The 25,701-nt window shown below is 37.4% G+C and overlaps 1 protein-coding gene across 1 annotated transcript; it reads right to left on the reverse strand.

The window, feature by feature from the left end:
* Positions 1 to 45: 45 nt before the first annotated feature.
* Positions 46 to 25,656, reverse strand: LOC126480773 (eukaryotic translation initiation factor 2 subunit 2). The gene is made up of 7 exons (XM_050104073.1): positions 25,467 to 25,656; positions 19,920 to 20,121; positions 12,653 to 12,813; positions 7,204 to 7,321; positions 796 to 1,000; positions 446 to 719; positions 46 to 208 (listed from the first exon to the last, which is right to left on the reverse strand). Exons 1-7 carry the CDS (start codon positions 25,482 to 25,484, stop codon positions 164 to 166), a joined length of 1,023 nt encoding a protein of 340 aa, XP_049960030.1. The 5' UTR covers positions 25,485 to 25,656; the 3' UTR covers positions 46 to 163.
* Positions 25,657 to 25,701: the final 45 nt, after the last annotated feature.

The raw sequence follows: 25,701 nt of genomic DNA on the forward strand, positions 1-25,701 counted from the left end.
TCAAACAGATAATGAAGGACACACATGCTAGAGTACAAATTCACATGATTGCAAACATCAGTATATTTCTATACAATTCTTCTGTATAATACACAATTCAGTTAAAGGAAATCTGTTGTTTCATTTAAATTTTTCCACATGAGGTATGAAATCACTTAGTTAATCAAGCTGTCTTCGCTCTGATAGCAGCACGCTTTCCAGTAACAGCCTGCACAGAAATGAAGGCATCAGTGTTATTAACTGAAAACTTAGGCAATAAACTGAGTGGATAATTCTGAACAAATCCAAAAGCATTACACGAAAAATTAAATTCATCAGAAATATTCAAAAGGTATAAGTCAACTCCTCATACATATCTGCATAAAATCATATTTTTACAAGAGTTATTTGGAATAACTGTTAATGACCAATGTAAATAAATAAAAACATAATTTACATGCCATACCTGGAAACCAGATTTGATGCTAGCAACGGAACACCTAGAACCACAAGTTTCACACTGCAAGAAAAACAATCTTGTATCTTTCTGCAGAATAGTGTCGGGTGATCTACAAGTGTGACACGTCACATATTCCTTGATATACCTCCTTAATACATTTTCAATCTGTTTCTGCTGGAAGCGTCCTTTAATAATGAGCTGATTGTTTCCATCTACAGACCCACTGGTTCCTAACTCTGCTAATAGGAAATCTAGTAAATGTTTTGGTTGCCGATGTAATCTGTAAAAAGATATCAAAATTAATATTTAAAATTACAAAATAAAGTAAGTTATGTAAGAGAATATAGGCTCCGTACGTTTTACATATTTCAGTGAAGTTGGCAAAAGAGGTTTTCTTTGTTCCAATACGAACAACCTGTGGAGGTCTCATGACAAACTTTTGTTTCTTTCCTGCTACCATGTCAGGATTTTTGTCTCGCATTATATCAAAAACACGGGTCAGCAGTTCTTCATAAGTATAATCACGATCAACTCCAAACCATGTTGTCTGGCTGTCTTCAACTGAAAACACAAAAAAATGTCTCACAGAAACTAATGTAAACACTATCAGTATGATGTTACATAGTGTCATTTAGGCATGAATCTACAAATATCAAGTCTATTAATGATACAAACTTGCAAGTTTCCTTACCAGGTTCTGGACACTTCTCAACCTCAGTGCAGCATGTTTGAGAAACACAAAATTATGAAAACGAGAGCCACAAATGCAAGAAAGCAGCATTACAAAAATACAGAATTGAACAGTATAATCCAAACTAGGCCTATTGCTTTTTCTTTTGAGAATCACAGCACAATTGAAAAAATATGTGCCGAAATCTGTACCTGCTATACCTTTACCTTATTTATACATACAAACATACATACCTACAAACATGCATACATACATACATAAAAACAAAGAAAACATTAAGTATGACACTCACATAGAGTGAAAACACAGCAGCTATCTTTGGACGAAGCGTCTGATGTTTTCTTCATTCATTTTGTAGAGTCTATTGATATAACAATAACACTAGACTCCTGCTAATCCAGGCATTCCTTGCACATATGGTTGCTGGATTAGTGGAAGTGTCAGATTACTGAGTGTGTCTGAAATTTAGATTATGAAAAGGATAATTGCTAATCACCATATAGCGGAGATGCCGAGTCGTAGAAAGACACAACAAAATGACTACCGAAAAGTTAGCTGTTGGCAAACAAGGCTTTTTTCAAAAATAGAAAAACACTCCACTCTCTCTCTCTCTCTCTCTCTCTCTCTCTCTCTCTCTCTCTCTCTGTGTGTGTGTGTGTGTGTGTGTGTGTGTGTGTGTGTGTGGTGTTTGCCATGAGAGAGAGAGAGAGAGGTTTTCACATTCGTTCAGCAAGGAGACAAGGCGTGCATATCAATAATGATGTTTAACTGATTACAAAATTCTCTGATCAATGGGCTGAATTGAGGCTGCTGCAATGAGTAGAAGAAAGAGTGCTGGTAGACAACTGGACTTGAGAGTCACATTAGAAAGGGGACTAGGAGCTTTATCAATAATAAGGTTAGCTTTCAGTGAAACTGTTTCTTCTTCAGATTTTTTCTCATAGCTGTTACAAATGTCTTGTGCAAACAACTGGGAGAATATTTCTCTGTCCATCCAAGCTTTCTTCTGAGGACAATATTACATTGATAGTGTACTTCTGTTGCTGTGTTCATGGCAATGTGGATGCTTCAATTTTCCAATCACCATAGGCGGCTGTTTATGATTACCATTTTCATTACAACATGCCATTAATGTTACACAATGTTTCTCTTGTTTGTACCTTCAAGCTTCCTTGTCATTCATGGCAGCTAATGTTTTTGAAGGAAGCATCTTGTGAAAGCGGCTGGTTTCATCAGCATTGTGCAAGGCACCAGCAGTTAAATATTCTCCCTCTATTATCTTATGTACCTTCTTTACAAGCTCATCTGGATGATTTTTGCTACATGAGTGACTTTCTCCAGTGACTGTCAGTGAAGCACTTTATGTGATTTTTTTACAGTTTGATAGTCAGCTCTCCCTTGCTGCAAACAAGTTACTGCTGCCAAATTCGCAGCTGTGTCTTTTTCTTTATTGGGTGACTGAGTGGAATTATTTCACTGCACAGTAGTATGAACCATCTATAAACAAATATATCCTGTATTATATATAAAAACAAAGATGAGGTGACTCACCGAACAAAAGCGCTGGCAGGTCGATAGACACACAAACAAACACAAACATACACACAAAATTCAAGCTTTCGCAACAAACTGTTGCCTCATCAGGAAAGAGGGAAGGAGAGGGGAAGACGAAAGGAAGTGGGTTTTAAGGGAGAGGGTAAGGAGTCATTCCAATCCCGGGAGCGGAAAGACTTACCTTAGGGGGAAAAAAGGACAGGTATACACTCGCACACACGCACATATCCATCCACACATACAGACACAAGGTAAGTCTTTCCGCTCCCGTGATTGGAATGACTCCTTACCCTCTCCTTTAAAACCCACTTCCTTTCGTCTTCCCCTTTCCTTCCCTCTTTCCTGATGAGGCAACAGTTTGTTGCGAAAGCTTGAATTTTGTGTGTATGTTTGTGTTTGTTTGTGTGTCTATCGACCTGCCAGCGCTTTTGTTCGGTAAGTCACCTAATCTTTGTTTTTATATATAATTTTTCCCACGTGGAATGTTTCCTTCCATTATACAAATATATCCTGTTCTTCATTCTCACTCTTTCTCACAACCTTCCATTTTCCCAACTCACTCTCTATTCCACATCTACATCTATACTCTGCAAACACCATGAGATTAATGGCAGAGGGTACGTCCCCCTGTATTAGTTTATTAGTGTTTCCTCCTGTTCCATTCATGCATGAAGTGCAGGAAGAATTATTGCCTGTGTGCGTCCAGTGATGATTATTATTATTATCATCCTCACGATCCAATTGTGAGCAGTACATAGGGGGTTGTAATATATTGCCAGAGTAATCATTTCAAAGCTGGTTCTCTAAACATTGTTAATAGAGTTTCTTGGGATAGTTTATGTTTATCTTTGAGTCTTCCAGTACAGTTCCTTCAGAATCTCTGTAATACTCCTCCAAGGATTAAACAAAACTGTGACCATTCGTGCTGCCCTTCTCTGTATACATTCAATGTCCCCTTAGTCCTATCTGGTATGGGTCCCACAAACTTGAGCAATATTCTAGAACCGGTAGCACAAGTGATTTTTAAGCAATGTCCTTTGTAGACTAATTGCACTTCCCATGTTTTCTACCAATAAACTGAAGTCTACTTACTACCTGTTTTACCCATGACTGAACCTATGTGATCATTCCATTTCATATCCTTACAAAGTGTTATACCCAGGTATTTGTACGAGCTGGATGATTCCAACTGTGGCTCATTGATTTTATACACATATGATACTACACTTTTCATTTTGTGCAGTGCAAAATTTTACATTTCCGAACATTTAGAGGAAGCTGCCAATCTCTGCACCATATTGAAATTTTATCAAGATCTGACTTAATATTTATACAGCTTTTTTCAGATAGTACTTCATTATGATAACTGCATCATCTGTAAAAAGCCTAATTTTGCTATTAATATTGCGTGGAAAGTCGTTAATATAAAACATGAACAACAGGCATCCCAACACACTTTTCTGGGGCTCACCCGAAGTTACTTCTACTCTCCATCCAAGATAACATGCTGCGCGCTCCCTACCACAAAGTCCTCAATCCAGTCACAAATTTCACTTAACACCCCACAAGGTCATACTTTTGACAATAAGCATAGGTGCAGTACTGAGTCGAATGCTTTTTGGAAACACAGAAACACTGCATCTAACTGGTTGCCTTGATCCAAAGCTTTCAGCATATCACGAGAGAAAACTGCGAGTTGGATTTCATGCAATCGAAGTTTTCGAAATCCATGCTGGTTGCCACTGAGGTCATTCTGTTCAAGAGAATGATGTGCCTTTTTACATGGACTGGGCAAAGTTTTTTGTTCAAGGGATGTGCAATAGTTTATAGTTAGAAAAAGGGCTAAATCAGCCAAAACTACAGTGCTGAATCTAACAGGGATTCCATCGAGGCCTGGAGCTTTGTTCAATTTTAACGATTTCAGCTGTTTCTCAACACCATTGACACTAATACTTATTTCATTCATCTTTTCAGTGGTACAAGGATTAAATTGGGGCTATTCTACTGGGTTTTCATTCGTAAAGGAACATTTGAAAATGGAGTTGAGCACTTCAGCGAAAGCTCTGTACCCTCAATTCCATTTCCTGTTTCATTCACTAGGGACTGGACACAGACTTTGGTGCCACTTTACAGCCTTTACATATGACCAGAATTTCTTTGGGTTCAATGAAGTCATCACGCATTGCTCTCTTGACAGCCAAACATTTTTCATTCAGCATTCTCTCTCTCTCTCTCTCTCTCTCTCTCTACCCCCATGATTTTTTTTTACACCTATTATGCAGTATTCTGTTTCTTTACAGTGACTGTATACAATGGCTCTCTCTCTCTCTCTCTCTACCCCCATGATTTTTTTTTACACCTATTATGCAGTATTCTGTTTCTTTACAGTGACTGTATACAATGGATGTTTCCTCCCACTATGAACTGTCCTACGGGGTACATATCCATCCAGTGCAAGGTGAACAATTCTTTTAAACTTGAGCCAGAGTTCCTCTACATTTCTCCTGCCCTGTGCTGAAAGTTTCAATTTCCTCAATGAGATATGACACTACTGATATTTTATCTAGTTTACTGAACATGTATATCTTTCTGCTTGGTTTAGTTGGCCTTTGAACTTTGGTAATAATTGTTGCCCATTTCAATGTGGACATCCTCAAAGACGTCATGTCTATTTGTTGCAATTAGATCCAATATATTTCCATCACCAGTGGGATTCCTTACTATTTGTTCTACGCTGTTTTCAGAGAAGGCATTTAATAATGTTTCACAAGATGTCTTATCATGCCCACCACTAGCAAAACTGTAATTTTTCCCAATTTATTGTCGGATGATTAAAGTCTCCGCCAATGATTACAGTATGATTGGGGAACTTACATAGAAGTGAACTGAGGTTTTCTCTAAAGTTCTCTGTTACATCAGGAGACGAGTCTGGTGGGCAACAGAAGGATCCAATAACTTTATGCCCACACCTGATACTGAATTTTGCTCAATCAATTGCAGATTCAATTTCTATCTTAGTGGATATCAGTTTCTTGTCTACTGTGACTAATACACCACCTCCACTTCTCATTTGCGTATCCTTTCAATATACACTTAAATTTTACCAAAAAATCTCACTGATCTCTATTTCAGGTTTCAACCATTTGTGTTGAGAACTGTCGATTAACAGATAACACTTATTTGTTTTTGGTGTCATAACTTGTTGCTCATCCAACTTTGTATTCAACAGCAATGGATTTCTGTGAAGGACCTTAGTTCAACATATCTTAAGTTTCAAGTTTCTGCTCGAGTTAAATACCACCGAACTGTAAAGAAAGCCACAATTTCAAATATGGAAAACGTTGCTTAACATCATAATGAAATAACATTGTTGTGCACAACAATTTACAGCTGTACACTTCATTTCTGCTTGGACGACTGGAGGCCTGGCGTGGCCTAGATTGCTGAGAATTTAGTGGACAATGATCAAATGAAGGATAACACAAGAGAGGAGGGGGAAAAATAATGGCACATGGTTACAAAGTTTAGGAAGGAGTACCAGTTTTTTAATTTATGTTGTCAGTGACAAACATTAAGAAATGATGAAGCGCAGCCCACAGAACATGGCACACAGTTCTGGCAAAGAATGATCCCGTAACATAATGAGAGGAATACATTCAAAATTTTGCAGAAGGCAGATCTATTAGATCAGATAGTTTATTAAAAAATATAAATAAATAAAACAACTTTGAAATGTGGCACACAAGAGGAACTAGAGGTACAATGACTGCACAAGGAACCAATAAACACCAAACCAAAGTTTCCCTACAATCCACCAATATCTTCTGATACGCCGGCCGAAGTGGCCGTGCGGTTAAAGGCGCTGCAGTCTGGAACCGCAAGACCGCTACGGTCGCAGGTTCGAATCCTGCCTCGGGCATGGATGTTTGTGATGTCCTTAGGTTAGTTAGGTTTAACTAGTTCTAAGTTCTAGGGGACTAATGACCTCAGCAGTTGAGTCCCATAGTGCTCAGAGCCATCTTCTGATACCATGACAAACTGCACTGACCAACTACACCATAATTTAGGAAAACAGTGCACACTAAAAAGCACTGATTAGTAAATTCATTCAGTCAAATTCATGATTTAATTGTTATTTATGTGAAGACAGCTTCAAAGATAATTTTGTGTGTGTGGGTGTGGGGGGCATGTTTCTTTTCCACTGACTGCTGCTATTCTCAAGAGTATGACAAGTTATTGAAATTTGATGGGCATGCAATCCAAAAAACCACTGCATGTTTTACCATAATACTGACTTTGCATTTGGTACAACCCAGTCTTCAAACACAACAGTGCCACAACAGAGGTCTGGTGAATTATGGGGCATAATGATGACAACAAACATAACATTAGTATCATTAACAGTGGACGTGGGCTCTTCCCAACTGTTTATTAGAACTATGGTTTTTCTTTTAGGAGAATCTTTCTCAAAGTGAATACCATCTAGAACTATAGATATGTAAGACATAATGCAGCATACCATTTTCTTTATCTTCTGCTTTCTCCTTCTCGTCTTCAGCAACAAGTTCATCCAGATCTTTCCTTTTCTTCTTTTTCTTTTTGGTCTTTGAGAAGTCCATATCTAAATCAAATGTGTCCTGTAAAATGATATGAACAGTAAAGTAGTGTTTCATTTGAGAACTCTTCACATTAGTGAAGCTTTGAGTTCCAACTATCGCTTTTCAAACAGATATTGTTCACTGGCTTTCTTTTCCTTTTGAGATGGGTCGAATGTGTTCTCTACAAACCTACAAACATCAACTGACTGGTGAATCTTACAAACTTGCAAATTTCAAATGGAAAGCTAGTATCAAACTAGTGCTGCTGAATAGAACTTTGAATGGAACATTTTCTGCATGAGAAGTTTTTTTTGTTAGTTATATTTTGTCATTACCATCAAAATCCTTCCTGGTATTCAGAAGATGAACTATACATAAGGGAAGAAACAATTTGGAAGATGACATTGGAATTTAAAAAGATTGGTAAAAGTGTACGCAGAGTGTCCGTGGCTCTTCTGTCACATGCTGCTGTTGCTAATGGTTTGTGTGATGAATGCTAAGAGGTGAACCTGGTGTATCATGAGTCAGATGTGGATAGTCAATCACACTGCTTGTTCATAATTTCCTACGCTTCGTAAATGAAGTTTGTTGGTACTTTGTGCTGCTAGGTTCCAAGTTAACTATAGCCTTGAAAACTGTGGCAAATTATGAAAGAAGGCCCATAAATAAGTGATTGCAACAATGAATGTAGACCTAAGGCTATGCTACACAACAATCTGTAACCACAATCATTGTTTGGTGTTCATATTCACTAGCTTTAACACAACCCATCCAATTTATCACATTCCAACCTGATCTATATCTCTGACAACACTACAGATCAATTTGTTACCACAATCATTTCATGGTCTCGTGCTCACTGGCTCTGCCTACTCTCAACCAAATTATAACATTCTTCTCAAAAGCAAAAGTAATCAATTCATATTTTCCATCAAAAGAAATCATTTAATTCAACTATTCCCATTGCCTAACAAATTAACCATGATCAAAGGCAACGAACTGCCAACAGCAGCACACGACAGAAGAACCATGGACAGTGTAAGTGCACTTAAACCAAAACATCTTTTCAATGTTGTTGTGTGGAAAAACCTTTAACTTATGGAGTGCTATCACAATTATTTGCTATGGCGGTCCAACTCATTTCTCCTTGGTTGTCAGATGTAATATAAATACAAATTTTGAAGCTGATTGATTGTAACAGGCAGAATAATATTAACAGGCCCTAAACTTAAAAGAGGGAGTGCATCAACAGCAACCTGTAACACAAGAAAAACTGAAAGATGGACTGGTGACTGCCAGTTATGAAGATACATCATGGAGCACAACACTACTTAGGACAATGTAGAAAAAGCCAAGTACTCTTTTGCACAATTTTTTACCAAAAATGTTTTTTTTCCCAAATAAATGTTATTTTCTTGCTGTTAAATGACAAAATATATGATCAGAATATAATAGAGGGAAACATTCCACGTGGGAAAAATATATCTAAAAACACAGATGATGTGACTTACCGAAGGAAAGTGCTGGCAGGTCGATAGACACACAAACAAACACATGAAATTCAAGCTTTCACAACAAACTGTTGCCTCATCAGGAAAGAGGGAAGGAGAGGGAAAGACGAAAGGATGTGGGTTTTCAGGGAGAGGGTAAGGAGTCATTCCAATCCCAGGAGCGGAAAGACTTACCTTAGGGGGGGAAAAAAGGGGTATACACTCGCACACACACCCATATCCAACCCTGCTTGTGTCTGTGTACGTGTGGTTGGATATGGGTGTGTGTGCGAGTGTATACCTGTTCTTTTTTCCCCCCTAAGGTAAGTCTTTCCGCTCCCGGGATTGGAATGACTCCTTACCCTCTCCCTTAAAACCCACATCCTTTCGTCTTTCCCTCTCCTTCCCTCTTTCCTGATGAGGCAACAGTTTGTTGCGAAAGCTTGAATTTCATGTGTATGTTTGTGTGTCTATCGACCTGCCAGCACTTTCGTTCGGTAAGTCACATCATCTATGTTTTTAGATAAAATATATGATCATTTACAATTGAATTATGTACAAGTTTTCCCCTATGCTATACTGAAGAGGTATTTTAATCCATATACACTATCCCACAAGATTTAAGTTTCCTCCCTTAAATACTGTTCAACTTAATGTCATGAAGAATTTCACACGACAGGAAATCATTGCAACATACATAAACTTTCAGACACAAAAGTGTCAATTTGAGGGCCCTATTTAATTACACTAATTATGAACCAAATTATCCTTAGAAATTTTTGGGATAACTGTAACCCTAGTTTCAGCAGACTACAGGAAAGGCACTGTTCTCCATGAAAATCAAATGGGAAAATTTGCCACAAAACCATTTCACCTGAAGACTAGATCAAGCAAGCAGGTCCAATATAGACAGTGAAGAACAAACATTACAGCACGTGAAAAGTTTTGGTTGTACGACATAATTTCACACAGTATGATTAAACACCTTTCTGTGATATTTGCATTCTTACTTTACACCGTAGCTTATATAAGATACTTGAGAAAGTACGAACAGACACCCATTTGACACACACCAAAGTAGTAAGAGCCTACTATCAGTGGAGAAACTTTGAGTAACAATTTCCTCTTGTTCAAGGAATCGGAGACCTGCCAATGACAAAAACAGAACATTGAAAGGCTAGTTTATTTGGGAAGTCAGTGACAGGTGTATATCTGTTTATTGATCACCTTGTTAATAAAGGATAGCTTCTACTTGTCAAGTCAAAATGCTTCACTTATTTTCTCTCTCAATTTGAAGCACTAAGGGGTGTAGAATAAAACAAAGACTGATTACGAAAAGGATGTACGGAAAGACAGGGTTTCTTGATACAATCTACAATTCTGTGCTTCATATGCAGTTGAACTCTTTATTTTTGGTCACTTACTCTTATCTTTTGAATTTAGCTTCATAAGACACCACCTACACAACAGTCATAAGATATGTACTCAACAGACGGGCAAGTAGAAAAGACAACAGGTAACATTAGCTCTGAAAAAGAATTTCATCAACAGGCTAAGTAATTTTCATTTTTTCTGCTTATTACCTCCTTTATTTGGTAAAAAGTGATCTATCCACACACACACACACACACACACACACACACACACACACACACACACACACACACACACACACTTATTATATTCTAAGCTGGATTTTTCATCGAGGCAACAAGTTGTGGATCTCTTACAAGGTAAAACACACAAATTGTATGTCAAAAAGCCACGAAAGATCACAAAAAAGTAACCTCATAACATATCAAACCATGCAGGCCTGAGCAAAAGACTTGACACTGTACGAATATAAGCGTAAAAAGTGTGACATTTTTGTACACTTTAAGTGCACAAAGAAACTGACAGATAAATTGTGACCCCAACAAATAAAAAAGAAACTCCTTCAATTATCATATCAACATGATCTCTTCAAATTTACTGAACTTGAAGCATTATAATTAATTTCAGCTGTTAGCGTTGTACCAGATGAAATGAAAACATCTTTAGAGTCAATATGGAGATTTATATTACTAGTGTGGAAAGGAATGTAATGTGTAGTTACAAGAGACTGGAGGTTTTCTGCTCACAAACACACAATTAAAAGTAACTTTAACCACGGAAAGTGACTTTTTGAACTTTTGAGTACTATCACTGAAATGAACAAATCATTACAACAAATACAGTTTCCACTTTTGTTTAACTGATTCCACAAATATATCAAATGAAGGATCCATTGTTTAATAAGGATGTAAAAAGTAGGTACCATGAACTGAACAAAACTTGCAGTAGAAAACGCTGCAGGAGACGTGATGCATAAAATGACATACAAATTTTTCTTTTAAAACACAGAGCTAAAACACCACTCAGTAAATTCTCAAAATGTTTGCATAAAGGATTAAATGCTCTAATAAACAATGAAGGACATATTTAGCAACAATAGATAGTTTTTCAGTTGAGACTAAAGTACTGAAAATGGGACTTGTTCATCTAAAATTCCAAAAGATTGTTGCAGTGTTTTGAGCTTTCTGATTCACTTGTGCAACTTTAAAGTTGTTTCCCAATGTTTGCACCAAGAAACAAGCTTAAAACCAGAACCAGAAACACCGTGAACCCAAAATGAAAGTATAGATATTAGTATTCCATATTTAAAAAGACTTTCTCAAACTTATTCAAGAAGGCCGACATCAAAATTTCTTTTTGCACAAATAAGAAGTTAGGACACTGAGTACCTCACATCATAAAAGAATATACAAGATGTATTCAATAAGCAAAGGCTGTTAGCTACATTTAAATGTGGCAGCTCAGAACAAAGTTGTGAGAATGTAGTGTCATTTATTGACTTCTTACAAGACAACTAAGTCTCAGTTTTGACTTTTTAGTCATTTGACTATGGGTGGAATGTAATAATGTCTTGAAAAATCCACCTCCATGTTGAGAAATGTGTACTGTAATGCAATCCGAGTGTGCAAAAAGGCTCTACAGTTGTTAAAATTTTTCGGGAGTAGTGACCACTTTATGGAGCAATATAGTAGTAAAAAAGAAGGTTAGATAGTGGTTTCAATACTTTAAAAGAGTTTGCACAAATGGGTGTGATGAGCAGTGGAGTGGCAGGCTAAGCACCCAGACTGATAAAATCGTGCAACAAGTGGAGGGGGGACTGCAATCTGACTGGTGACTGGTGCTCTGACTGACGAATTTCTAACTGTTAAATACATGTTAGCCAAAGTATGTGGTTACAAGAAAGTAATTACACATACCCAGAGATGAATTTTTTGAGCCTAGAAATGCCATGCCACCTGGATTTGCATATTATCCTTTCAGGACATATGCCTCAAACCAGAATGTTGGCAACATTACGTTTGATAACAGCTTGTGATGCAGGTCCTAATTTTATTACCTTATTTTTCTTGAAAGGGGAACACTACAGGCGGTAACAACTATAATGTTCCATATCCTCATCAGGCAACACACCCTTTGTTTCAACAAGCCATAACTCATCCCCCACCGTCACTCCCTTTTCCAGCCATAATATTTCAGTTTCAATCGAGCAGCATCCTGGTTTTGCTACAGGCAAGTAGTGCAATACTAAGTAGAAAGCTACAGTGTAATTAACTTCAGTGCAAGGTTATAACTTTATATACCGTGATTGCAACAGCATATTCACACGTCACTTTTTCTCAAGAATACAATCCCATTATTTAACCCGAATCTTCAGGTAAGACTAGCCATACATCTCCTTACATGTTTTACAATTGGCCAATTTCTCTCTCCAGTTTTGAAAGATATATAGGTTACTTCAGAATCTAAAAATTTATGGTCTGCATTTCCTGGACATCTGATACTTTACCTCAACTGCTGCTTCTTCCTGTAGAGCTTCAACTTCCATTGGCCCTTCCTCCTTTATTTTATTAGTCGTATCGGGTAAGGCCCCGTCAAGCTCTTCCAAGTTAAAAGTCTTCTTCTTCTTTTTCTTCTTTTTACCAAAATTTTCAAGATCGAGATTGGTATCTATCATAATGAAGCAAAAATTAATACTTATACAATTCTCCAGAACTTAATCAAAAATTTTATAAACATTAAAACTAGATGAAAATACTGCAAGCAGTAATACGGACTACTGAAATTGTTTACATTTTCAAAGCATATGCTTTTCATACTGAAACTGTGAGGAGGAAAGATAGGTAAACAACATCACAAAAAGCTGGTAAGGAGTGACTTAGAATGAGATTTTCAGTCTGCTGTGACATGTGCACTCATACGAAACTTCCTGGCAAAATAATATTTTGTGGCAGATTCAAACTCGGGACCTTTGCCCTTCACGGGCAAGTGCTCTACCAACTGCGTTACCCCAACCGTGACTCATGAAATGGGGTGGGAGATGAGAATGGGGAGGAGGTGACGGCACAGAGGGGGTGGAAACTGTTGGGTGAAGGTTGTCGGGACAGTATGTTACCGTATGTTGAGGCCGCGATAATTACAGGAGCAGAAAACGTGTTGCACAGACAACTCCCATCTCCAGAGCTCAGAAAAGCTGCTGGTGGTGGGAAGGATCCAGGTGGCTAGGGTTCACAGCAGCCACTGAAATCATGTGTGGTATGTTCAGCTCCATGTTATACCACAGGGTGGTCTTCTTTGCCCTTGGGCACAGTTTGGTGCCGGCTGTCCATCCTGATGAATAGCTCGATGGTAGTCATACCAATATAAAATGCTGTGCAACGATTGCAGCAGAGCTGGTAAATGACATGACTGCTTTCACAGGTGGTGTGACCCCTAAGGAGGTACAATAAACCTATGACAGGACTGGAATAGGAAGTGCTGTGGGTGGATTGAGGTGGTTTTGCACCTGGGCCTTTACAGGTAGGTGATCCTTGTGGCAAGGGGTTGGGACTGGGAGTGGCATAGGTATGGACTAAGATGCTGTGGAGGTTAGGTCGGCAACAACACCACTTTAGGAGGGTTGAAGTATCTCAGGCAAGATGTCCCTCATTTCAGGGCATGATGATAGGTAATCAAAGCCGGCGAAAAATGTGGTTCAGCTGTTCCAGTGTGGGGTGGTACTGGGTTATTAGGGGACATTCCTTTGTAGCTGGTTCTTGGGGGTGGTAGGAGGATTGGGATGTGAGGGGAAATGGTGCGGGAGATCTGTTTGCAGACTAGGTCTGGGGGACACTGCCTGTCTGAAGGCACTGGTGAGACCCTCAGCATACTGAGCAAGGGAGTTATGCTACAGTTTCTAAGCTTGCAGCTTACAAGTTAATTGCACACATGTACAAATCACCTTATGGCTTCAATGATACTGCCAATGCTAATCAATTCCTTTACACACTACCATGTGATTTTCTTCATACTTACAGGATTTGATTGTCTATGCCTAGGCATCACTTTCCTAATGCAATATGGCGCATATCCATGTGAGCACAAACTCCATCTGATTAGGTTGGTGAAAACAACCTCTAGGCTAGTAATTAGTGGAACTATTCGTAGAAGATCAGCTAATTATACTTATGCCAATAGAATAAATAGTGGTATCAGGGAATAGTTCGACAATCTTGGGGCAGTATTCATTGACCCAAAGAAGTTTTTAAACGATAAATGCCTGGTGAGGGATGACCTACACCTCAATTTGTTTGCCTCTATGAATTTCAGTAAAATGTTCATAGACATGAGTAAAATCCTAAAAAGCACAGGAAACTGGTACATTATGATGGGAGTGACAGAGCACTAGTACAAATGGAAAATCAAAAGTATAGATACCAAAGAGGCGATACATGTGAAATCAGTCAAAAACAAAAATGGGCAACTGATGCACTGGGCTATCCACAGCAGAACCCCCAAACCTTAAATAGTCTAAAATAAATGAATTTAAAATTCTGCTTTCAGAATGTGTAAATAAATAAATAAAAAATCTGCCTAAATAAATCTTGTGGAGGCTTCTGCATTCTTGTTGTTTCTTAATTAAGATACAAAGTAAGAGAAGATTTAAATTATTTAAATGAAGAGAGTGTGTCAGAATACAGTGATTATAGCAATTTATAGCATTCCTGGATGTGTTTTAACACAAATGTTCAAGCTAAATTCCAGTGCCTCTAAAAAAACCACATGATTGCAACAGACTTCAACAACTTAAATGCTTTAGTTGATTGCTGTGATCCCAAAAGATTTTGTGACACAATACAGAAATCTGGTTTCATGTTGAACTTTTCTGAAGGCTGTAGACAAAACAGCAAATCAGTGACCTGCGGTCATAATATTATTACAAACTATCAATCTGAAAAGAAAAATTAAAGCCTCCAGAAATGTTTATAAAAAGGAATTTCAGCAGAAGAATTATGGATTTATTCCACAATGATCTAAGTACTATAATCTGGCCAATAGATCACTACAGTTCAAGCACTATAAACTATGATATATCCTTAGATTGTTTTTTTAGATATATTTAATGAATCTTTTCTTCCTAGATCTTGGCAAAAGAAAGTAAAATTAAGTAGATTACACCAGGAATAAAAATTTCTAGTGCCATAAGAAGGAAATTACACAATAATTTAAAACCAAACAGAAATTATGATTTCATTATGTATGTCAAACACTATAAACTGTACTCTAGGAAGCTGTAGTTGAAAAAATAAATAAATAAAAATAAAATGGCCAATGATACTTTCATCCTCCAACATAGGAATAAGACAAAGGCAGTGTGGTAAGTTGTTCAGTCAGAATTAGGAGCCAAAGTTAAGTCATGATGTTTCGAAACCTCCATTTGAAAATTATGCTGTAATAAATCCTTTTCAGATGTCAAATTTTTTCAATGAATTCTTCTTAAATGTAGTGAGGTTTGATGCATATATAGAAGGTGGTAAATTTCATAAGCTTGGAAAACCACCTAAACACATCTTTCAAACAGTTTGCAAGAATTATCCAAAGGGTTGTGGAAAAGGAAATTTTGCCTTTCAAGAACAAACTTCATTGAGGTGGGAAGAAATACCCTCATTTGTAATCAAGAGAGTGTATAATACCCTTTCATAATCACAGGCAGTTGTCAGAAACCAATATTTTGACCAGGGATGTTTCCCAAATGTATTAAATATGTTGAGATAATATCACTATTCAAAAAGTTATTAACAGGGTATGTGGGGAACTACAGCCCCACCTCTCCTCTGCCAGTACTTTCTAAAGTGTTTGAAAAGTTTGCAGCAAAAAATATTTGAAAATTTCTTACTGTAAATGACAATTTTTAAAAACCAATTCAGATTCCAACAAGGAAAAAGCATTGTAAATGCAACTGATGAGTTTATTCAAAAGATAAGCTCCACATTAGATAAGGGTAAAAAGGTCAAGAGAATATTCTGTGATCTGACAGAAGCTTTTGATTCCGTGAACCACTCTTCACTGTTACACAAATTACATATATACGGAATCAGACACAATGTTTTACAACAGTTTACCTCTTAATTAACAGGGAAGAAATGAAGAGAACTTATAACTTCAAATTCAAGAAATTACTCCTAAAACTGGAAAACAAATGGCCAAGGAATCTCGCAAGGTTCGACATTGGGCTCGTACTTGTTCCTTTTCTACGTAACAACCTACCACTTGCTACTGGTGCTCATTTATCATTTGTCTGCCGACGATAAATCAGTTCTAATAGAAAATGAGGCACCTGAAAGAACTCCAGAAAGTGGGAAACTTTAATCTTCATTCCATCAAAATTGACTTAAACTATGTAACTAAAACCAAAATGATGCAATTTGCAACTAAATTGTTGGAACGAAGTGAATTAAAGGTAATTTGCATTGATCAGAATATCACAGAAGCAAATCATGTGATGTTCTTAGGCCTTAATCTTGATAAAAATTTAAACTGGATGTACGCACAAACGGCTTAGCAAACTAACTTAACAGCTTAAGTTTTGTGTAATATATTTTGTCATGTACCACAAGCATACATGCCAGAAAGCCTGTCTATCACTCTTGAGTCAGTTACTTGTTATGGCATAATCTTCTGGGGGAATTCACCAAACGTCAAAGGGCTCCTAGTAATTTTTTTAGGAGGGAGATTTAATTAGGAACATGTGTGCTGCCAAATAACATGCATCATGTCAGCCACAGTTAAAAAAAAATCTTTACATATATGAGAGACTGTTGTTCTTATACAAACATCAACACACACTTAATTCTTTCTGTCTCAACCACAACTACAGCACTCAGCACAGAGAGAATTTTAAACTCCCAGCACAATGCTTAAAACTCTATGCCCAAATGCCAGAGTATATGGGTTAAAAATTTACAGAAAACTAAAAGGCAGTAATATATTTAACGTGGAGTTAGGTTCACCGAAAAGACTACTACTCTATAGCTGTCTGGTGGAAATGTGTTCCCATTCTACTGAAGAATTCTTTGAGGACAATTTTACAGTTTGAACAAGGAAATTATAAATTTACTTTTTTACACTGGAAGCTGAAGTATGTAACTTTGTAGCAACATCTCAGAAATGATTAAAAAATATGTAAAAACCCGATATGTCTCCATTACATCAAATCAGCAATCATTTGAGATTTTATGTTATGAGGTGAATAAATCTATTTATTTATCTAACTTATGGTGTAATAGACAAGCCTCAACAGAAGTGCACTTGCATCAGGGCCATGAGACGAAGAGAGACGAAAGCTTTTGGCTCTTTTTACATGCCACACCTTCCTCATTAAGAAACAAAAACATTTTGAAAATACTTAAATTCTATGAAATATCCAGCTCAGCTACTGTCTGTCACCTAGCACATACCTGAAATATAGAGTAATATATGGATATAGTGAAGTAAAACCATAAGATTTTTTTAAAAAGTCAGAAAAAGATATTACTGACACAAATGTGACTACACTGTGATTATGGGGTGTGAACTGTAAAAATAGTACTACAAAAGCCATTATTTTTATAGCCTTTTATTTAGGCTACCAGTTTCTACTCCTCAATAGAGCCATCTCAGGCTCTGTAGTATGGATGACAAAAAGCATCCAATTGTACAAGCATATAACAGGGAACCAATACCTGCACCTAGTTTCCACAGAACACTTCACAAGCAATATTTGAACTTCACACATGTCCCTATAATACATGTGTAAAGAGTACACATTACTCATGATGTCTCCTATCGACAATAGGTGTAAATATTGGTTCCCTGCTATATACTTGTGTAAGTATGCTTTTCTAACAAAGAGATAGAGGGGCTGGCAAGTACTTACCTCAGCTCAGTACAGCCGATAGATACACAAAAAACAGAACCATAATTTACGTTCCTAGCTTTTGGAACAAATGTTCCTTCATCAGGGAGGAGAGAGGGGAAAGAAAGGGAAGAAGGGAAAGTAGATTCAGTTACTCACAACCCAGGTTATGAAGCAACAGGAAAAGGAAAACAGGGAGGGTAGCAAGGATGGAGGCATGGTTGTCAGAGGGAAGCCAAAGATATTCTACTGTAAGTACTGTGCCAGCTTCAAACCAAAGAGGATGCATACAGAAGTAAAGAAGTATATAGTACAAAGATAAACACAACTACGTAGCATGAAAAGATGCGTGAATGGCTAAAGAGGAAAGGGAAAGAGGAGAAGACTGAAGAGTAAATGGGAGTGAGGTTGTTTAACGTAGGTTCAGTCCAGGGGGATGGCGGGATGAAAGGATGTGTTGGAGTACAAGTTCCCATCTCCGCAGTTCAGAGGGACTGGTGTTGGGTGGGAGAAGCCAAATGGCACATACAGTGTAGCAGGTTCCTAGGTCCCTAGAATTATGCTGGAGGGCATGCTCCGCTACTGGGTATTGGACATCTCCTAGGCGGACAGTTCGTCTGTGTCCGTTCATGCGCTCAGCCAGTTGATAAATGACATGTGTAGTTTCACATGTGGCCCTGCCTTGAATTGTGTATTTTTTACCATTAGCGGGGCTGGAGCAGGTGGTTGTGGGGGGATGCATGGGGCAGGTTTTGCAGCGGGGTCGGTTACAGGGGTAGGAACCGCTGGGTAGAGAAGGTAGTCTGGGAATATTGTAGGGTTTAACAAGGGTGTTACGGAGGTTAGGGGGGCGACGAAAGGCAACTCTGGGTGGTGTGGGGAGAATTTTGTCAAGGGATGATCTCATTTCAGGGGTTGACTTGAGAAAGTCATATCCCTGGCGGAGTAATTTTTTGATGTTTTCGAGGCCAGGATAATATTGGGTGACAAGGGGGATGCTTCTGTGTGGTCTGGGGATAGCAACATTGTTGTTGGACGGAGAGGAATGTATTGCTTGGGAGATCTGTTTGTGGACAAGGTCTGCAGGATAGTTGCGGGAGATGAAAGCACTGGTTAGGTTATTGGTGTAATTGTTGAGGGATTCGTCACTGGAGCAGATACGTTTGCCACGAATACCTAGGCTGTAGGGAAGGGAGCGTTTGATGTGGAATGGATGGCAGCTATCAAAGTGAAGGTACTGTTGTTTGTTTGTGGGTTTGATATGGACAGGTGTGGATGTAAGCTTCAACAAGATGAAGGTGGCTTGGGTTTTGGAGAAGGACCAGGTGGAATTCAGATTCGAAAAGGAGTTGAGGTTATGGAGGAAATTACGGACTGTTTCTTCACCGTGAGTCCGGACCACAAAGATGTCATCTATAAACCTATACCAGGGTTGTGAGTAACTGAATCTACTTTCCCTTCTTCCCTTTCTTTCCCCTCTCCCCTCCCTGATGAAGGAACATTTGTTCTGAAAGCTAGGAACGTAAATTTTGGTTCTGTTTTTTGTGTATCTATCGGCTGTACTGAGCTGAGGTAAGTACTTGCCAGCCCCTCTATCTCTTTGTTAGTATTTGTTTCACATCTTTATATGAGATTTTCCATTAATCATTAAGTATGCTTTTCGGCATTCATATCATAGGGCCTGCAAAATGACTATTGAGAAGTCTAAACTGGTAGCCTAAATAAAACGCTATACAAACAGCAGCTGTTAGAATACTATTTTTACAGTTACTGCACATTGTCAATGATCAAACACAGTATCTGGCGTTTGTATATAGTTTCTTTGTAGATGAAGTGATGGCAAACTTCTGACTACTTTAAAGATGTATTACTGAGCTTTCAGTCAATATGTTACTTTTATTACCGTCAACCTCCATTTCCTTTGGAGCTTCTGGTTCAGCTTTAGGCAGCGGCTCCTGATTTTGTGGTTCCTGGTTTTCCTTATCTGTTGTTGCTGGATCTCCCGTTTCATTTCCATCCTGTACAGTGCCCTCTGCTAAAGCTGCATCAATGTCAAATGTGGTCTTCTTCTTCTTCTTTTTCTTCTTTAATGTTGGGTCAAAAATCTTTCAATAAAAACAAAAGCAAAACAATGAAACTTTATGAAACAAGGACATACACCTTTTTATAATTTACTCAAGTTTCTATTGGAAATAAGTTGACCTAATAAGCTTGTACTGTGAAAGTTAATGCTGCTCTGAACACAAGACTATTAGGAAATTTTCAATACATGAATTTCTTCACCACAGTCTGATCAAATAGTATGAATCTGGACATAATTTGTCAACCAACTGTGTAATGTCTTGACTGATTATTATGTTGTATTCCTTCTTAAGGGACAATTACAACTCTAAAGGGTAATACTTAATATTCTGCTTTTTATTTCTGGGTGCACCAACAGCTATTTATATTTTGTCCTTAAGTATAACAATATACTACACATGCCGTATATCAAGCACATGATTATCTTGTTCATACTATAGCAGAAATAACATTAACAGTAGCCACAGACTGTTAGTAGCATCAATATTATCATATCTCATAAATCAGAATACCTTCAGCAATAAGGCCAATATCTACCTTTAATCAGATGATTAAGTAGCATTACAATATCATATTGGGTAAATAAGGCACTATACAAAGATCACTTATGTATTTCAACCACACAAATTACTTTTCTGCTTCATTTCTGATAATGCACACAGGTATATCGTGGTCTGAATGACTATTCAGTGTGGCAAATGATGTGTCAAATACAAAGAAGACAATATTCTATGTAAAATGGATAGCAATGAAGTTTCAAGGCAATTACAACATTTGTTAGATGGAGCTATGAATAGAAATAATGATGACTTTTGTTAAAGAACACAATTCCCTTCTCTACCCTGTAAGACAGAAAACACATTAGTTTTCAATCTGCAGATAGCCGCCATCAAATCAAGAAATTTGAGCCATGAGAAACTATCTGGTTGCAAACAGTTCCTAATCATCAAAAAATTGATCAAAATCCTAAGTTAAATTTGAAACCTCTCTGCAGAGTACTGTGATGACAAAACTGTAAAGTGTCGTCGATAGACAGAGCACAAGCTCATACTGGACAATGATAGGGTACAAAATTTGTTATGGCTTTTTCAAAGAGCCAGACTTGACTCCAGTCTGAATTAATTCAAAGAAACTATGACAAACCTAAATTCTAATGGCTGGACAGATTTGAGGATTTGGGTCCCTCTCCCCCACCCAATGGGAGTCCACCACATTAACCATGATACTATCTCAATCAGTGAGATTCTGGTGCAGTCTATTAGTAAGGTGGAGAGGTCAAGTTTAACAGCATCTTCAGTTTCATCCAAAAGATTTTGTGCCAGCACAGCAATCAACCTCACATGTGTTTGTGTTTGTGTGTGTGTGTGTGTGTGTGTGTGTGTGTGTGTGTGTGTGTGTGTGTGTGGGCGGGGGGGGGGGGGGGGAGGAGGAGAAGGATTGCCTTCTCACATCAATAGGCACGATGCTTGGCTCTCTTGATATAATTTGAATAAATCTGCCAACTGCAAACTTACAATTTAGAATGCTCTTTCAACACAGCATCTGATGTTGTCAATAAGATTTGCTTTGGAGTGCTGCCTTAAAAACTGCACCAAAAGTTTATTATTTTTTCTGTGCACATTTTGCTCAAAATGAATGACAGTTATTACCTTCAACTGAAAAAGTTTTAAGTCTTATATATACTACAACTTTATACAAGATATGAAACTCCCTGAAAATCCTATGAGAACACAAATAGGCCTACACTTTTACTACAGAAAGAAGAGTCCTAATAATTTAGAAGTATCCAGTTAGGCCTTAACATTTTCCAAAATTAATCTCAAGCTGGTTTCTAACCGTTTTGTTTAGCATCAGCTCTTTTCAAAAGAAAATTTTCAAACAGCTACTGACAGCATAGGTGAATCGGAGGTGCACTGCTTCAAAGGGACAAAGTGTACTGCTCCCACAAGAACACAGTGCACTCAGTGTTGATATTTGTAAATTTTTTTCAGATATCTAACCATTGCAAACTCATAACTATCACTCCTATAATCAATTACTAGGCATTTCATCACCCAGTAAGGCATTAGTACCATGTGGAAGTTGATAGCTATCGTTTATTTTGGAGCAACATGTTTATGGGCACCTTTCAGGTTAATTTTTGCTGTCCTAGATATTTCACAACTCCCTTGATGGAAGAGTGGTAAAAACTGAGCACAACAAAACTGAAGATTGCGGTGCCACCAATGAGCTGTAATCCGTGGTGTAAGCAAGATGGCGGACACCCCTATTTCAGGCTCATACAAATATGGCAACTATAATGTCACTCATTACATGCACAAACACAAACATTACAAAAAATATTTTACTGCAGAAATAACATGGATTTAATGAACCAACTGCAGGAACTCGGGTTTTTTTTAATTAATTTTTTTTTTAATTTTTTGAGACAAACTAAATATAATGACAACCCTAATATGGAAGACATACCAAAACAAACAGTAATCAGAAATTTCACTTTAACTATACAGCTCAAGCAAAGCCTATGACACCGATAACGCACAACTCATTTCATCATAAGATCCACCCCTAGTAACAAACAAAAAATTAAAGTTCCAACCATTAACAACACAGTGAACTAACAATTCCAAAACTAAAAACAGTGAGTAGCCAGTAACTAACGAATTAAAGTAAGAAACTGACAAGCCAACAAAAAGAAACTTGCCAGAATACAGAGTAACTAAGCACTAAATCCAATGCAACATTAAGAACACACACACAAAACTTATAGACAGAGAAACTCAATCTCGGAGAGCAGCACCACAGCCGACATAATGCTGTCACCAACAGCATGCAACCATAACATCATGTAAAACTACATAGGTACATTATAGGTTCCACAAACTTCTGTTGACCCCTGAGTACAATTACCCCAGGCTCATTCTTTCATAGTTAGAGAAATATTACTGCAGGTGATTTTGCTGTGGACATTTCCACCCAATTTCTTGCTATACAATGTTTGAACATTTGAGCAGTCAATTATACTCTATAACTACCACAAAACATACCACTGAACAACTACACTTATAACAGATATACTCTGCATGGCAAACTGTCAAAATAGGTCTACATAAGTAAAGACGCTGTGCAGGGTAGCTAAATCTACACCTATGCAACTCCAAGCACCATAAAAGTTATCTAGAGTAGCTGTAGTCCTGTCCACAGTTTGGCTTTAAGAATACTGAAGAATGGGATACAACCTGTCAGCTTTAAGAAATGATGTCACAAGTTACCACAGACGATGAATTGCAAAGACACAAACAAATGCTGAGAAATAAAGGAATGTAGTACAGAGAAAACAGATCCTAGATATATATCATGTATATCCATATTCCAAATGTAATGTTACATATATCACTTTCTTTACAGTAGAAAGTTCTAGTATCCTATTCTTTAGTTGATCTATAAAGGTCAACTGAAGGATGTGATACAACTGCTAAAAAACTGCATGAAACACCTCTGTTAACATAAATAGGTTGTATCCAGTACTTCAGTTGTCCTACTAAGAACTGAAGTATAGGAAATAAATTTTAATGCATCGATTTTTTCACCTTCCCCAGTACCACAACCAACTGAAGAATAGGAAACTAGCACTAGCGAAGGTGAAAAGAACGACACAGGTAAAATACTTCCATTGATATACATGTCAACTGAAGAATAGGCTACAACCTACACAATGCAACTGGGGTACTCTTCTTCTTCTTTACTAGTTATAGTATCAACAGACAAAGAGAGAATTCAGAATTTGTACACAAATGATTTAAAATTACCATAAGCAACAAAATGCATAAACAATATCTTTCTCTTAATAACACATTCATTTATTTTTATTTAGGACTATGACGTTCTGCCATAGAAGATAACTGATTTATTATTTACACCTTAAAAGTAAACAACTAATATCGATGACTAACATATGAGGTAATTCGTCAAAGCCGACAAGTTGTATCCCATGTTTCTTAGCAGCCAAATGTTTTTGAAGTGTTGCGAAATTGTCAGCATGTACAGTACTGACTTGGAAATTTATTTATTTATATTTATTTCTACTGAAAAAGCCATACTGCACCATCCTTGCCAGATCCGATCAGAATTTGTCTATGCTTTGTATTATGCATGCAATGTACCTGACATGTCATACTGATATGCTGAATGATCAAATAGCAAAATAAATGTTAATATTAGAACTAATAGTACATTATTTTATTGTTTACACATTTTCCAAATATTTCTTAGCCATCTTAACATCCTTAGGCGTGGCTTTAGCACAGACAACTCTATCATCATCTCAGGAAATGATGCAATAGGCAAAAACAATATGGAGTAAACAAAGAAACCAGATTCAGTTTTTCTGTAAGAAATTAAGATGATTAGTGCCTTTTTCTATTTATTTTATGTGGAAAACGTTCCAGTTTGTATGGTAATAAAACATGATACTTCTTTGAGAAATAATCATACTTCAAATATCAACTCAGAGGAGGTATATTACAAAGATGGAAATCATAGCTAAAGATTAGATTAGATTCAGTTTTCATCCCACTTACTAGTATAGGTCTACATGTTCAGTTACACCAAAACTGACACTTTGTATTTAACTGAGACCCACACCCTTAAGGATTCCCCATTGTACTCTATGAACTTCTACAAACAATGAATAGGAGATTGTTAAGGCTAGTTGCACAATTTACTGTCGAAGAGAGAAAGAATGGTTACGTGCCATCAAACTTTAAATATTTATACATCCGATACCCTATGTGTTATAGATACCACATTAATCCTCAAGTACATACTACATCCAATTATTTAAACTTTGGCGATTCTTCACCGTCTGACAATTCTATATTTTCTGCATTTTAATAACATCATGAACGGAATAAATTCATTAACATTCGTGCTTTTTTTAACACACTTAAACGTTTGGTTCAAGTTGATGTGATTATCAATCTGCAACCCAAGGTGTGTGTTTCATTGTTTACACATTTTCCAAACTGTTATTATCTATTTCAGCATCCACAGGTGTAGCTTTCACAAAGACAACTCTGTAGAGTGCTTATCACACAACAGTTTCGCTCATAAACAACTTTCTGCTTACAACTACACTAACAACACAATAAAACCACTTGCTTTGCCTATAGCTCAATTCAGCGATCGATCAGTTCCATTTTTAACACACTAACACGTACAAAATGCTGACAACATACATATCAAAGTAAGCCTATTTCAGATCTGCATTATGATACGCAAAAATACAAGACAATTTAGTAGTGCTAATCCTCAAATACAAATACTTATTCGCATATGTGTACATAACCTACATAGCACTGTTGCTTACCGACTCTTCATCCGCCATTTTCGGAAATATCTGCGACGTCTCTTACTGTATGATTCTCAAAAGTCACTAACACTCAATCGATTTTTAGGCAGTCTTTATACCTCCAAATGAAATCATACACCACAATATTGCATCAGCCTTACTTCTCCATTGACACAGCCACATGCAATTGCAAAGATTCCTTATGACACCGAATAGTGCTGCCACCTCTTCAACAATAACATTGCTGCTCTTT

Source organism: Schistocerca serialis, chromosome 5 (genome assembly GCF_023864345.2).
Source record: "Schistocerca serialis cubense isolate TAMUIC-IGC-003099 chromosome 5, iqSchSeri2.2, whole genome shotgun sequence".
Lineage (NCBI taxonomy): Eukaryota > Metazoa > Arthropoda > Insecta > Orthoptera > Acrididae > Schistocerca > Schistocerca serialis.

Bases quoted from the DNA above. Each gene is read 5' to 3' on its own strand.
- LOC126480773 (XM_050104073.1), bottom strand. The intron at 1,001-7,203 runs GTATGCTGCATT...TTGTGTTTTCAG, and splicing joins AGCAGAAGATAAAGAAAATG to TTGAAGACAGCCAGACAACA. The intron at 209-445 runs GTATGGCATGTA...ATTTCTGTGCAG, and splicing joins GCATCAAATCTGGTTTCCAG to GCTGTTACTGGAAAGCGTGC.